Source organism: Phocoena phocoena, chromosome 1, assembly GCF_963924675.1.
Source record: "Phocoena phocoena chromosome 1, mPhoPho1.1, whole genome shotgun sequence".
In the NCBI taxonomy this organism is placed as follows: domain Eukaryota; kingdom Metazoa; phylum Chordata; class Mammalia; order Artiodactyla; family Phocoenidae; genus Phocoena; species Phocoena phocoena.
In genome coordinates this window covers 9,331,869-9,347,501 of record NC_089219.1, presented here as the reverse complement: position 1 = coordinate 9,347,501, position 15,633 = coordinate 9,331,869, and the positions used below count along the sequence as shown (strand labels likewise).

General features: G+C 47.9%; 1 protein-coding gene across 1 annotated transcript in view; it reads right to left on the bottom strand.

Annotated features, from left to right (window-relative positions):
• TNFRSF8 (TNF receptor superfamily member 8) overlaps positions 1–15,272 on the bottom strand; it is a 39,301-nt gene extending 24,029 nt beyond the window's left edge. The window contains exons 1-5 of the mRNA XM_065870866.1: positions 15,182–15,272; positions 6,982–7,134; positions 4,476–4,569; positions 3,984–4,141; positions 1,555–1,671 (exon numbers count right to left, since the gene is read on the bottom strand). Coding sequence (XP_065726938.1) covers positions 1,555–1,671; positions 3,984–4,141; positions 4,476–4,569; positions 6,982–7,069 — 457 coding nt within the window. The 5' untranslated portion in view covers positions 7,070–7,134; positions 15,182–15,272. The remainder of the gene's footprint in view (positions 1–1,554; positions 1,672–3,983; positions 4,142–4,475; positions 4,570–6,981; positions 7,135–15,181) is intronic.
• Between the last annotated feature and the right edge of the window lie 361 nt (positions 15,273–15,633).

The following is a 15,633-nucleotide window of genomic DNA, read 5'->3' as shown; positions in this document are numbered from 1 at the left end:
CTTACCCATCAAGAAGCATGGTCCCTGGTCAGGGAACTAAGATCCCACATGCCATGTGGCACGGCCAAAAGAAGAGAAAAAAAAGAAGGCTTTTTTTTTCCTTCCATGACTCAAGGGGGCCCTGTGACCACCTCCACAGGCAGAACGTAGTGGAAGTTACACCGTGTAACTTCCGAGACTGGGTCGTAAAAATGGGTATGGTTTCTACACCCCACCCCACCCCAACTCATCTTTTTTTTTTTTTTTTTTTTTTTTTTTTTTTTTTTTTTTTTTTTGCGGTACGCGGGCCTCTCACTGCTGTGGCCCCTCCCGTTGCGGAGCACAGGCTCCGGACGCGCAGGCCCAGCGGCCATGGCCCACGGGCCCGGCCGCTCCGCGTCATGTGGGATCTTCCCGGACCGAGGCACGAACCCGCGTCCCCTGCATCGGCAGGCGGACTCTCAACCACTGCGCCACCAGGGAAGCCCCCCAACTCATCTTTGAGTCCAGCACCCAGGACTTGAGGACGCCCGAAGCAGGCCATATAGAGGCCGACATGGAGAGGATCTGAGGGCCCAGCCCGCAGCCGCATCGACCCCAGCCCAGAGAATGAAAAAGCTTTCAGATGATTCCAGCTCCAGGCTTCAAGTTTTCCAGCTGAGATCCCAGACATCGTGGAGCAGAGACCAGGTGTCCCCGCGGTGCTGGGTCTGAATTCTGTCCCACAGACTCCACGAGTACAGCGAATAGTTTGCTTTTCACCACTCAGTTTTGAGAAAATTTGCTCTGTGACCTTAGTAATTGCAACAGTGACCCCAGCAACCACGAACGGAGTGTCCCTTCCCCCACTTGGCCTCCCTGGACTCCAGTCCGTGTTGCTGCAGAGGCAGAATCACGCCTCCCCCTGGTGGTGGTGGCCACTGTGAGTGGGCCGGGGCTACATCCATGGCAGCCCGGGGCCTGGGCAGCTGCTTGGACGTCACGGGGAGGCTGGTGGTGTTGTGAGGCTGCGGGGAGCTGGCCGCAGGGGAAACTCTGGCAGGACGTCATCCCACCATGCATATAGCAGTCAGTCTCTAAGTGCTTGTGCAGAGGTGCTCTAAGAGGCAGCACAGTGGACTGATGAGCTCAGAACCCAGCGGCAGACTCCCTAGGTTCAAATCCTGGCCCTGCCATTTGCGAGGGCTTGTGGCCCTTGGAAGCCCCCTGACTTCCCTGAGCCTCAGTTTCCTCTTCTGTAAAATGGGGGCAATCGCAATCCAGACATCATAGGATACGTACAAAAATAATGAGACAAGCTTGAAACAAGTAGGTGATCGACAAATATTTCCTTGCAGGAAAGACTGAGTGAATGGAAGCTCTCTGAAAAGGGGTCACGGCCATCAAAACCCACAATCGTGAGTAGAAGTCACTAGAAGCCAACTGCTCAAAAAACGCCAGAAAGGTGAACCAGGCTCCCAAGGGCTGAGCATCCGAGACCAAGCTCAAGGCTCCCACCCCCAGATTCTTGGCCTCTTGTCTAAGACCCCACCTGCTCCCTGGAAGGAGCCTCTGGAGGAGAAACAAGGCCCTCACCTCCTGAACAGCTCACACAGGCCGTGCAGCGACCGTCCCTGTCCAGGTAGTAGTCAGGGTCACACTGCTTCCTGCAGTCGGCAGACCCCTGAGGGCATGGCTGTTGCAGGGTCAGTCCTGGGAAAAGAAGCAGAGAAGCTTCACGCCAGGCCACCTTGACAGAGGCCTCGCCCACATCCCACCACCACTCCCATTACTGAAGCCCCCCAGCTCCATGGCCAGCTCCCAAACTCTGCACATGTCCATCACCCTTCAGAGGGAGTCCTGAGGCTCAGAGACAGAAGGAATGTGTCTAAGGCCACACAGGAGAAGAGTGCTAACTGCCTCCTAACTGCCCCCCACCCCCACTTCCAGTCCCTCCCCTCTGCCAGAGCCCTCTCCCCAGTCTCACTGCTCTGCTCAAAACTTTGGTAGCCACTTTCCCTTTGAGTTCAGCAATGAGGCAAGGACGCCTACTATCACAACTTCTATTTAGTTTGGTCCTGGGGATCATAGGCAATGCAATAAGGCAGGAAAAAGAAATAAAAGTGGTAAGGTTTAGAAATGAAGATACCAAGCAGTTATGGACAGATGATATCATTGAGTGCACAGATAATCCGAAGAGTCTGAAGATACATTATTAGAAGAAATAAGTGAGTTTCGCAAGGTAGTTGGATATAATGTTATTACATCAAAATCAATTGAACGTCTATATATTTGCATTGAACCACATGAAATTGCCATTTTGATAGTACAGAAACAGTCAAATACTGGCATTTCACACAGTTCAAAATAATGCTAACAATAAAAAGTTAAAACATGAAATATTAAAAAAGGTACTATTTACATCATCATCAGAAATACCAAATACTTAGAAATCAAACCAAAAGATGTAAATATTTTTACACAGACAATAATAAAACATTATTGGGAGAATTTAAAGAAGGCCTAAATAGGGGTGGGAGGGATAAATTAGGAGTTTGGGATTAACATATATATATGTTGGGATTAACATATATAACATATATGTTTGGGATTAACATATAACATATTTTATATATATACACTACTATATATAAAACAGATAATCAACAAGGACCTACTTATAGTACAGGAAACTCTATTCAATACACTGTTATAACCTATATGGGGAAAGAATCTGAAAAAGAATAGATATATGTATATGTAGAACTGAATCACTTTGCTGTACATCTGAAACTAACACAACATTGTAAATCAACTATACTCCAATATAAAATAAAAACTTTTTAAATAAAAAATAAAGAAGACCTAAATAAATGTAGAGCTATACCATATACTCAATACTGCAGAGGTGGATTCTCTTCAAACTGATCTGTAGATTCAATGCAATCCCAATTAAAATCCCAATAGGATATCTTATGAGATTTGAAAAGCTGATTCTAAAATTTATGTGGATATGCAAATTACCAAGAACAGCCAATACACTGTTGAAGACCAAAGTTGGAGTAGTTGCTTAAGCATCCAGACTTACTGGAAAACTATAGTAATCAGAGAGAATGGTGTTCACACGGAATACACAGAGAACAATGAATAGAACAGAGGCTCCAGAATCCTGCCCATACATCTATGGACCCTTGATTTGCAGCGAAGATGGCACGTGAAACAGTGGGGAAAAGACAATTCATTTGATAAATGGTGTGGGTTCAACTGAATGTTCATGGGGGCTCTTTAAACAAAGGCAAAACAGCAATGACCTTAGAAAATAAATGTAGGGCATCGTTGAGACTTCAGCGGAGGAGAAGCCTTACAAAGCAGGACATGGAAAGCGCTGGAGTCACAACGGAAAAGATGGATCAATCTGACGACACTGAAATGAAGAGCGTCGCTTCCTCAAAAGACACCGCAAAGAGGAGGAGAAGGCAAGCCACAGGGTGGGAGAAGACGTTTTGGACACAATTATAGGACAAAGAATTATAAGAAGCCCTACAAATCAACTTTTTAAAAAGAGAGAAATGAAAACATACATTCACACAAATGTTTTTCATCATAGTCCCGAAATGGAAACCACTCAAAAATCCAAAAACTGTTTGGATGAACAAAATGTGGTATCCCTATACGATGGAAGGCTATTGGGTAATAAACAGGAGTGAGCTGAGGACCCCAGTCTGTCACCATGGGAACCAGGGGCGGGGCATCCAATCGACACCTGCAGAGGCTGGCCTGCTCTGCTGCATATGCCCCAGCACCTGCCTCAGTGTCTGGCACCCGAAAGGTGACACGAATGAGTCCTTCCATTATCTACTCTGGCCCTCGAAGCCCTCAGCCCCAGAAGACCCGGAGACCCTCTTCTCCCCACGCTGGGAAAGACCACAGTTCGGTGCCTGCCTGCCCTGACTGCCACACACAGTCGCCCAGCCATCGGACACCGTTTCCCTGGAGACAGTGCACAGCTTCTCTGGAGAACTTACCTGGATCTGGACTGAGCCTCCCCACGGAGGAGCTAGAGCGGGCAGTGATTTTAGAAGCATCTTCTGGGGCGAGGGGGGTGCCCTCTCCGAGAACTGTGGTCCTGGCATCAGAGCTTGCTGGAGAGGTCAGGGTGGGCTTGGCCTGGGGGACGGTGCTGCTGGGAAGGAAGCGGGGGATGGGACAAGGGGAGTCTGTACTCAGCGATAACCGTTTCCATAGAGAATAGGTCCCCAGACGCTCTGCCCACAGCCTCTGGCGGGCCCACCGTCAGCTCCTGGGAGTAAGGCCTGTGTTTTCTAGGCCTTCTCGGTCTCCTGTGTGCTCAGGGCAGGCTGGGCACACAGTAAGGCCTCAAATGACTTGCAGGCTTGGCAGAGAGGCTCCCTGGGCTGAACCCCATCCTCACCCCCAGCCAGCAGTGCCCTGGACCTCCTGTGGGGTGGGACAACCCCACGCTAAGGTCAGCAGGATAGGAGGGGGCCGGGAGTCACCTGGCAGGGGCCTTGCAGTCCTGGGGGCTGGCGCTGCAGTTGGGGCTGGCCCCTGGGGAAGGCAGCTCACAGACAGTGTTCCTCTGCGCTGTGCCTGCAGGGAGGATGGTGATGCCTTCAGACTTGGTATTACAGAGCCAGAGGCTCCGAAATACGCCTTTTACCACCGCAACCCAGGAAAACACAGTGGCCATCTGATGTTTGTGCCTGCCCAGCATCCGTTCCCTTTTGGGGTAAAGCCATCCAATTTTCCCTGGAGAATTACACCTCCCAGTCTCAGTGTCTGTGGTAGGGGGCTGGGACCCCACTTCAGGAGTAGCCATGGGACCAGGCTGGACCAATCAATCCATCCCATTCCTCTGGCCATGATGGACTGGTTCAGGGGTGGGCACACGACCCAAGACACGCCTATGAGAGGCAATTTCAAGATTTTACTTTGGTTGTTGAGAATGTGGGAAGGAGAAGCTGTCTTTCCACTAGGGCTGGGTAGGAAGCAAGCCAGGAGCTGCTGGTAGGTATTTTACAGACAAACCAACACATAGGGTAGTAGAGGTGAGAGACGGGAAAAGACAGAGCTCTTGGATCCAGCCATGCCTTAAGCTCCACTAAGCTATCCTCAGACACTTCAGTTACATGAGCCAAAAACATTGTAACTTGCAAGCCAAAGAGTACTGGAGAATACTGGGTGGAAGCAAAAGTGGAGAAGAAAACACATAGTGCTTTCAATCAAGTGGACTGGAGTTTGGAAGTTTTGGTAGAGGAGGGTGTGAGCAATGCTGACTTATCTATCTGCACTGTGGTGGGGTGATAAGACCTGGGCATAAGGTTCAAACACTGGATTAGATATTCCCTGCTCTGTGGTCTTGAGCAATTAATTACCTGCCATCTCTGAACCTCAATTTCCTCACATAAAATGGGGCTAATACAGTCTTATGACGTCTGGAGAATTTCAGGGGAGAAAGCCTATGCAAGGTCTTAGTGTAAGGCTTAGCCATAAGCTTGATCTGAGACAGAAACTACTTTCCATTCTACAGCGGAAGAGACTGAGGTCCTGCGAGTTGCTCAGTGGGAAGTCCCACAGAGGAATCTAGAAGTTAGCCAGGCTTTCGCGGCCAAAGGTTGGAGCACTTCTAAAGCAGTGCTAAAAAAAAAGCAGTGCTGTCCAATAAAATATGTCAATCACATGTCATCGTTTTAAATTTTCTAGTAGCCACATTTTAAAAAGTAAAAAAGAAACAAGTGAAATTAAGCAATACGTTTATTTAACCCAATATATCTAAAATATTATGCCAATAGGTAATCAACATAAAAAATAATTAATGAGATGTTTTACATTCTTTTCCTATACTAAGTATTTGAAATCGGGGGCATATTCTATACTGACAGCACATGTCAGTGCAACTGGCCACATTTTAAGCGTGGCCCGTGGCACGGCCTGGGGCAGCAGGTCTGCGGGCAGCAAAGAGAGGCCTCTGGCGCCACCGTGTGGCAGGTGCAGGAACACCGTCGAGAGCGCTTAGCCAGCCTGAGCTGGTCCACAGGCTGGAGCAACAGAACTCAAGGCTACTCTTCTTAGACACAAGAGTTTCTGAGCTGAAAAGCCCCCATGCAAGGCCTTCTAGTCACACCTCTGCATTTTACAAATGGGAATACTGAGGCCCAGAGAGGACTGGGAACACGCCCCACGAGGCAAAGCTGTACAAAACCCCAGGTACCTGATGTCCAATCCAGAGCCCTTTCCACGCCACCACCTGCCCCTGCTTGTGGGTGGCGGGCTGCTGAGGGTCCCTCCGCTGAGGGTTCTGTGTGACCAGAGAGAATCCGGCCGGATCTGAACCCCACCACCCCCAGCTCTGATCTCCCTGTCACATCATTCAACACTTATCTCTGAAGAGCAGATTCTGTGCCAGGTGTCTAATTAGGCAGCCGGGAGATGACCGTGGCCCTCACGAAGCTACGGCCTAGGGAGGGGTACAAGCACCGACCACACGGAGACAGACACAAGCGTTCGCCTCCATGTCGAGAAGTGACCTGGGAGAGGTCGGGAGGAGATGTTTGGACAGAGAGCTGAAAGCAGAGTTGACTGAGTGAACGGGGAAGGAAGGGTGTCCCAGAAGGAGTGAACAGCATGGCGAATGCGTGGTAGAGTGAGAAGCACGGTTCATCCCTGGACCAAAATGGGAAACCAGCCCTCATCTTCCAGGAAACTCCCAGGACAGAAACTTCAGGTTTCTTTCTTGTTTATCAGGCATTAAAGAATTTCTACCCTGATCCTCAAACCAACCCAAGACCTCTTCCAGCCAGGGCAGTGCCTGGGACTCTCTGAGCCTGGGACCTGAGGTGCAGGGAAAGGGCAGCAGGGGCCTCTGTTTGCATCCCTGGCATCATCATGATAGGAGATGTGATCTGTCCAACAGGAAGGAGGAGGTGGGAGGTGGAGAGTCGTTGGGAGGTCTGCGGGGGGGAATCATTGGCACAGATCGTGGTCCTGGGTGGGGATACTCACCCTGGAACTTGACAACCATCCCTGTTGGGCAGACGGAGTGAGGGAGGCAGCGGGCACAGGAGTTGATGACTGATGTGCCACAGAACATGCCAGTCCGGCACTCGCAGACGCGGGTAGAGTTCCATGAGCATGGCTTCTTCTCCACGAGGTCGTCTAAGGGACACAGAGAAGGGTCACCGGGGACAGAGGGAGGGCGAGGGAAGGGACTCAGAAAAGTCCCAGGGACAGTGCAGCACATGAGGGAGGATGCTGCTATGGCATTCTGTTGGGCAGGGCAGCTGGTATGCCCAGCCCTTCCTTCCAGAGTGTTCCTGATGTGAGGACTAGAGGGCAGGTGGGGTCCATGAGGCAGCCTCCACCTCCCAGCCTGCATCCCTGGAGATGACTAAAATGGTATTAAAAAGAAGTGAATGTCCCAATATTAAAATGGGCAAAAAAGACATGGAGGAGCATTAAGTGCAAACTTCTCAGTGAAAGCAGCCAGTTGGAAAGGCTACATACTGTGATTCCAACTACATGACCTTCGGGAAAAGACAAAACTACAGAGACGGTAAAAAGATCAGTGGTTGCCAGGGTTTGGTAGGGGGTGGGGGAGGGGAAGATGAATGGGCAGAGCACAGAAGATTTTTAAAGCAGTGAAATTATTCTGTATGATAGTGCAATAGTGGATAAATGACATTACACATTTGTCAAAAATCATAGCACATACAACACAAAGAGTGACCCTTAAAGTAAACTATGAACTTTAGTTAATAATGCACCAATATTGGTTCATCAACTGTAACAACGTACCACACTAATGCAAGATGTTAATACTGGGGAAAAGTGTGAGGAGAGCGGCATATGGGAAATCTCTGTACTTTCTGCTCGGTTTTTCTATAAACTGAAAACTCTAAAAAAAAAAGTCTATTACATTTTGGGGTTTTTTTTTAATGGGCAAAGGATTTAAGAAGACTTTTCTCCAGAGAAGATATACAAACGGCCAGTAAGCATATGAAAAGATGCTCAATGTCATTAGTCATCAGAGCCATCTATGAGTCATCAAACCAAAACCACTATGACAGACCACGCCATATCCACTAGGGTGGATGGAATAAAAAAGACAGACAATGACAAGTGTTGGCGAGGATATGGAGAAATTGGAATCCTCATAGAATGCTAGCGGGAATATAAAGTAGGACAGAGCTGTGGAAGGCAGTCTGGCAGTTCCTCAAAAAGTTAAACGTAGATTTACTATATGATCCAGCAATTCCACTCTTAGGTACATACCCAAGACAACTGAAAACATATGTCCACACAAAAACGTGTACATGCATGTTCATTCCAGCGTGATTCATAATAGCCAAAAAGTAGAGACGACACCAATGTCCATCAACTGATAAATGGATAAACAAAATGTGTTATATCCATATAACACAATATTATCCAGCCATAAAAAGGAATGAAGTACTGATACACACTACAACATGAATGAACCTTGAAAGCGCTACATAAAGTGAAAGAAGCCAGACACTAAAAGCCACATACCGCGTGAGTCATTTATATGAAACGTCCAGAGTAGGTAAATCCATAGAGACAGAAAGTGGATTAGTGATTGCCAGGGGATGGAAGGAGGGGAGAATTGGGAGCTAAGGGGGTTTCTTTTTATTAGATAGTGGTGGTGGTTGCACATTGTGAATAGAATAAAACCACAGCACTGTACACTTTATTTATTTTTTAATAAATTTATTTATTTATTTATTTTTGGCTGTGTTGGGTCTTGGTTGCTGCGCGTGGGCTTTCTCTAGTTGCAGCGAGCAGGGGCTACGCGGTGCGCGGGCTTCTCATTGTCGTGGCTTCTCTTGTTGTGGAGCACAGGCTCTAGGCACGCGGGCTTCAGTAGTTGTGGCACGTGGGCTCAGTAGTTGTGGCTCGCGGGCTCTAGAGCGCAGGCTCAGTAGTTGTGGCGTACGGGCTTAGTCGCTCCGCGGTATGTGGGATCTTCCCGGACCAGGGCTCGAACCCATGTCCCCTGCATTGGCAGGCGGATTCTTAACCACTGCGCCACCAGGGAAGTCCCACACAGCACTGTACACTTTAAACGATGAATTTTATCTTTAAAAATAAAATCACTGGTAAAAATAATAATTGAAGAATGCAAATACCCCTGGGAAAACAAGAAAGGGCATTTTTGGTCAACCAGAAGTGATGAAGACTTCTTAAATATGGAGGGCAGATGGAATTGGATGGAAGGAGACCACAGTCCAAAACGTACCCCATACGACTGATTATGCTAGGAGAGGCTCTGGGTGCTTGTCTCCAAGTGGGTGAATGGTAGGGGCAAGCGGGAGGGAATCCCACAAGGAGTGCAGCAGAAGCACCCAGGTGGGTCTCTCGCCCCACATTCCTCATCCAGTCACACCACAGAGCTAGAAGCCAAGCGTCTCTCCAAGGATACTCGGGTGAGGTGAGCTGGGCGGCGCCCCCGGGCAGGTCAGCCGTGGGGGAAGGAAGGGACCCTGCAGACCCAGAGGACCAGCCTCTGACAGACCCTGCCCGGCACCTCCACCCCACCCGCTCATCCTCGCAGTCCCCGGAGGTGGATTTCATAAGCCCCACTCGCAGACCCCCACCCTACCCCAGTCATCAGATCCCACGTGCAGAACTCGAAGTCACCAAAGACCAGAAGAAACCAGCACCAAGAAAAAAGAGCCCCAAACTCAAACAGAACTAATGCTCAAGAAAACAGATAAAAGAGAAAACAGGACAAGCCTTTGGAATCAGTATAATTAATATCCTCAGAGATGCAAAAGGAAATTGCAGCTATGAGGAGGAATCCCCTGGAGCACAGCGATGCGTTCCCCAAATCCTGTTTCAAATGGACTCAGAGGAAGACTACATTTCCCAGCCTCCCTTGCAGATGGATAGGCGGTCATGTGACTTGGTTCTGGCCAATGGGGTGTGGGCAACAATGATTAAAAGACACACAGACACACACACACTCCTACACCTGGCTCCTAAAACCATCTCAGGACCCTCTCCTCTCTCTTCCTTGTTGTAGTGACCCTGGTACAGCCCCTCACTCTCACCTGCAGCCTAGAAACTGTACTGAGGAGAGAATAAAATCCTGATAATTTTCAAAAATCTGGAGACTCCACCTAAAGACAGTGGGTAGACATCCACGGAAAACTCAAGAAAACACTCTGAGTAGCTGCCTGCATGTAATATCAAAGACCTGGGCAGAGGTAGAAAAGACTGTGTGGGGCTTCCCTGGTGGCGCAGTGGTTGAGAGTCTGCCTGCCGATGCAGGGGACACGGGTTCGTGCCCCGGTCCGGGAAGATTCCCACGTGCCGTGGAGCGGCTGGGCCCGTGAGCCATGGGCACTGAGCCTGCGCGTCTGGAGCCTGTGCTCCGCAAAGGGAGAGGCCACAACAGTGAGAGGACCGCGTACCGCAAAAAAAAAAAAAAATAGACTGCGTGGACTTGCCAATTCCCTAGTTGGGGGAATGAGCAGAAGCTCCAGGAGTGGGGGGCACCCCTTTCTAGGCAGCAGGAGCTTGGTAAAGACCATCTGACAGAAGAGAAGGCAGAGCCCCGCCACCATGACAACACCCATCTCTGGCTGCTCTCTGACCCCCACCCAGGCCGCCCTCAGGCTCCTAAAACGAGTTTCAAAGGTAACAGTCAGGATTCCTCAAGAAATTAAACATAGAATTCCCACATGATCCAGCAATTCCACTGCTGAGTGGGTAAAGAATTGAGAGCAGGGACTTGAACAGCTATTTGTACAGCTATGTTCATAGCAACAATATTCACAATAGCTAAAAGGTGTAAACAACCCAAGTGTCCATGGACATCAACGGGTAAACAAAATGTGGTAGATCCATCCAATGGACTACCATTCAGCCTTAAGAAGGAAGGAAATTCTGACACATGCTACAACATAGATGCACCTTGAAGATATTACGCTAAGTGAAACAAGTCACAAAAGGATAAATACTGTATGATTTCACTTCTATGAACATCCTAGAGTAGTAAAATTCATAGAGACAGAGAATAGAATGGTAGTTGCCAGAGGCTTGGGGTGAGGGTGCGGGGAGCGATGAGGAGCTAGTGTTTGATGGGGAGAGAGTTTCAATTGGGGAAGATGAAAAAGTTCTGGAGCTGGATGATGGTGATGGTGACCCAAAAATATGAATGTACTTCATGCCGCTGAACAGTACAGTTTTAAATGGTTAAAATAATAAATTTTATGTTACGTATATTTTACCACAATTTTTTTTAAAGTAATTCTTGGGAATTCCCTGGTGGTCCAGGGATTAGGACTCAGTGCTTTCACTGCCGTGGCCCAGGTTCAATCCCTCGTTGAGGAACTAAGACCTCGCAAGCCCCGCTGCACAGCCAAAAAAAAAAAAAAGAGTAACCCTGAGAATCCCCAGTTGATGCTCTGAGCTGGGAAGACGAACTCAAGGCCAGTGAGATGGGGCAAGTGTGAAGGAGAAATCCCTCACACTGTATCAGGGACAGAGCTGCTGCCCCGGGTAAGCTCAAGCAAGAAGGAAAAGTATAAGAAGGCGACGGTGCAAACATGCTATAGCAGGAAAGATGGAAGGGAGGGAGGAGGGAAGACAAGAACAAGAGAAAGATCTAAAAAAGATAGGAATATAGTTTGCAAGGACAAAGAACCCAGTCTGCAACTAACAAGCAATCCCAGGAGTGCTTCACACTATAAATGGAACTTAATAAGAATAGTAATTCAATAAAGGAAGAGCTCAAAAAAAAGATGATGTTTTAAAAGGATGAGATAAGAAGGAAGACTGCAGAGCAAAAGAAAACAAACTGAGATGCACAACACCATAATTAGAAATTCAGTAAGTGAACTACCAGTGTCCTGGGGGCTCTGTCTTGCCCTGGGCAGCAAGAAACAAAAAAGATTAGACAGAAAATTGAGTTAACGGCATGAAGAAAAGATTGAGAAAATACCGGTGAATGCAAGGTAAAAAGACAGATATTAATGCAATTAATGAAGATGATAGACAAGGAGGAGAGGCAAAGACAATCAAACATAAGAATAATTGGTATCCATCAAGTTGACACTGAGATATATCTGTTTAGCAGAGATAAAATCCATGTCAGTTCCCCTGAAATGAAGGAAGAACTAAATCTGCAGATAGAAAAGACATACCAGATACCAGGAAGATTTGTTTCCAAACAATTAATATCAAGGCATATTCTGGTTAAGTTTTTGATCCTTAAGACTAGAGAAAGAATGATTCTTGCAGTCACCTACAAAGAGGGGGAAGGAAGCTGACTGCAGACTCCTCCACAGCAATATCCATCACGAGGAGACAGTGCACCAATGCCTACCAAGTTCTAGAGAAAACACGTCCCAGGAATAATATTATACCCGCCCAAGTCGTCATTCCAGTTTAAAAGCAACAAATATTCTCAAACATGAAAAAAGTGAAGGAAGGTGCAAAGATGAGTCCTCCCTGAAAAGTCCACATGACAGTGAAACCTAACCAATCAAGAGACAAATCAAAATGAAAAATTCAGGAATGAGAAGCTGTGATAAATGGACTCCTAGGGCACAATGAATGAATTTAAAGAGCAAAGTAAAGCTAACATGCCAAGGGACTTAGGGCTACAGAAAAGATGATAAACATCGTAGACTATGATGAAGCAAAAATAATGTAAGCAATGAAAGTCAGGAAGAGGATGGGGAGGCCAGCGAGCCCTTCTTTTTTTTTTTTTTTTTTTTGCGGTACGCGGGCCTCTCACTGTTGTGGCCTCTCCCTTTGCGGAGCACAGGCTCCGGACGCGCAGGCTCAGCAGCCATGGCTCACGGGCCCAGCCGCTCCGCGGCATGTGGGATCTTCCCGGACCGGGGCACGAGCCCGCGTCCCCTGCATCGGCAGGCGGACTCTCAACCACTGCGCCACCAGGGAAGCCCGAGCCGTTCAGTTTTCATTACAGGGAGTCAAGCAACTCTCTGCTACCCCAAAATTGAAACAAGTAGAATATGACTGTACCAGAAGAGACAGTCATTCCTTAAATCATTCCTAGCCGCTTATTGATTTTCATCACCTCTTTTGTTAATTTCAGAGGGTTGTTTTTTTTTTAGGAACTACCGTCTCTTGTGATAGTTTAGCTTCTTCACTTTGGCTCCTTCTTCCTCTGATATATTTGAATAAAGTTAACTATAATCATTTTCACACCATAAATAGTATGATCCCATCCTCTTAAAGATTCCTTCTTTCTATGTGTGTAGAGTCTGTCTGGCTACTAACCTACCCATTCTTCTCTCTATAGAGAGGGACGGAGAGGTGTCAGTCACCCACTGGGGGGGGGAGGGGCAGAGTTGACTTTCTTCCTTACACTTGTGTATTGCTTGAATTTTTATGATGGACGCATATAACTTTTGTTTAATAAAATGTGGTCGTTAATTTAAAATTTTTTAAAGGCACACCAGAGAAATGCTAACATAAACAAGAATGGCAATATTAATATCAAACAAAAATGGAATTAAGGCAAACACATTATAAGAAACAAAGAGGTGTATTTCATGTTGATAAAACGTCCAGCCCACCAAGATAGCAGTGATACTCATCAACATTGTACCTAATAACATAGCTTTGACATGGATAAAGCAAAACTAGAACACAATGAAAATCTGATGAAAAACAAGCATATTGGGAGATAGATTTTAACATGTCTATCTCAGAAACCAACCTCTGTGAAGGTGACAAAGTAAATAAGGATGCATATTATTAAAATAACATAATTAACAAGCTTGATCAGATACGTATACATGGAATTTTGTACACAACAAGCAGACGACGCATTTTTTCCCCCCAAACACACTAAACATACTGAAAAGCATGAAAATGTATTAGGCTACAAGAAATCTCAACAAATTTCCCCACCTCACCCCCCAAAAAACCCAACAAACGCGAGATAGCACACAAACCATATTCACTACCCACAATAAGAAATTAACAAAGAAAGCACGCATTGAAGAAGTTCTCCTGGAAGCACTGTGGTCTTAGGGAAAGAACACAGCCCTTGGTGTCCAACCAGCAGCTAAAACTCTAGTGCTGCAAATTACCACAACATTGTAATTTTGGAAAGGCCCTTAACTTCCCTAAACCTCAGTTTCCTCACTGTAAAGCTGGGATAAGAAAAGAATCTTCCCCTAGGGGTTTAGCAAAGATTAAACTTAATACGTGGGACTTCCCTGGGGGCGCAGTGGTTAAGAATCTGCCTGCCAGTGCAGGGGACACGGGTGAGATCTCCGGTCCAGGAAGACCCCACATGCCACGGATCAACGAAGCCCGTGCACCACAACTACTGAGCCTGCGCTCTAGAGCCCACGAGCCACAACTACTGGGACCGCATGCCGCAACTACTGAGCCTGCACGCCTAGAGCCTGTGCTCCACAACGAGAGGCCACCACAGTGAGAAGCCCACGCACCGCAACCAAGAGTAGCCCCCGCTCGCCGCAACTAGAGAAAGCCCGTGCACAGCAGCGAAGACCCAACACAGCCGAAAATTTTTAATTAATTAATTCTTTTTTAAAAAGTAAACTTAATACCTAAGTATGAGTCCCTCCCTTGAGGAAACATGGTAACTAAGTCTCTCTAAAAAGTATGGATGCAGGGAATTCCCTGGCGGTCCAGTGGTTAGGACTCAGCACTTTCACTGCCGAGGGCCTGGGTTCAATCCCTGGTCAGGAAAATGAGATCCCACAAGCCGCACGGCGTTGCCAAAAACGAAAAAAAAAAAAAGTATGGATGCAAAAGATCATGGTTGATATCAATTCACAAATCCAGAGGGGGTAAACTGAGGCACCAGGGGGCTGATTCAGTGTACAGGCACCAAATCTTTTTTTTTTTTTTTTTTTTTTTGCGGTACGCGGGCCTCTCACTGCTGTGGCCTCTCCCGTTGCGGAGCACAGGCTCCAGACGCGCAGGCTCAGCGGCCATGGCTCACGGGCCCAGCCGCTCCGCGGCATGCGGGATCCTCCCGGACCGGGACAGGAACCTGCGTCCCCTGCATCGGCAGGCGGACTCTCAACCACTGCGCCACCAGGGAAACCCCAAGGTACCAAATCTTGATCCGCCCCACCTTTCAGATTCTCCGCCTCCGCTGCCTTCCCACCCCCTCGAGGCTCCCCATCCTCCCTGGAAGGAGCCCCCGGAAGAGAGACACAGCCCTTACCTCCAAAACAGCTCACACAGGCTGTGCAGCGGCCATTTCTGTCCAAGTAGTAGTCGCGATCACACTGCTTCCTGCAGTCATTGGGCCCCTCAGGGCACAGCTCCTTCAGGGAACGCCCTGCGGAAGAGAAGCAGAGAAGCTCCAGGTCAGGCCACCTTGGAGGGTCATTGCTGCTGGGGTGTGGGCAGGGCCTGCCTCAGAAAGAGGTGACTCAGAGGTGACAGAGGTGGAGAGAAATGAACTCCTGAGGACATCATTCAAACCTGAGTTATGGCACCGTGGACTACTCTGTTATTGACTCAGTTATTTCCCTTTTGTCTTGTTTAGGCCCGAGTTAGGCTGCTGTTCGTTACAACCAAAGGAACCTAGACCAGCCGATCTCAACATTTCTCGTGTCCCCTAGCCATTCTGGGAGAGCCTGTGGACCCTGCAAGGAATCACGTTTTCAAGTG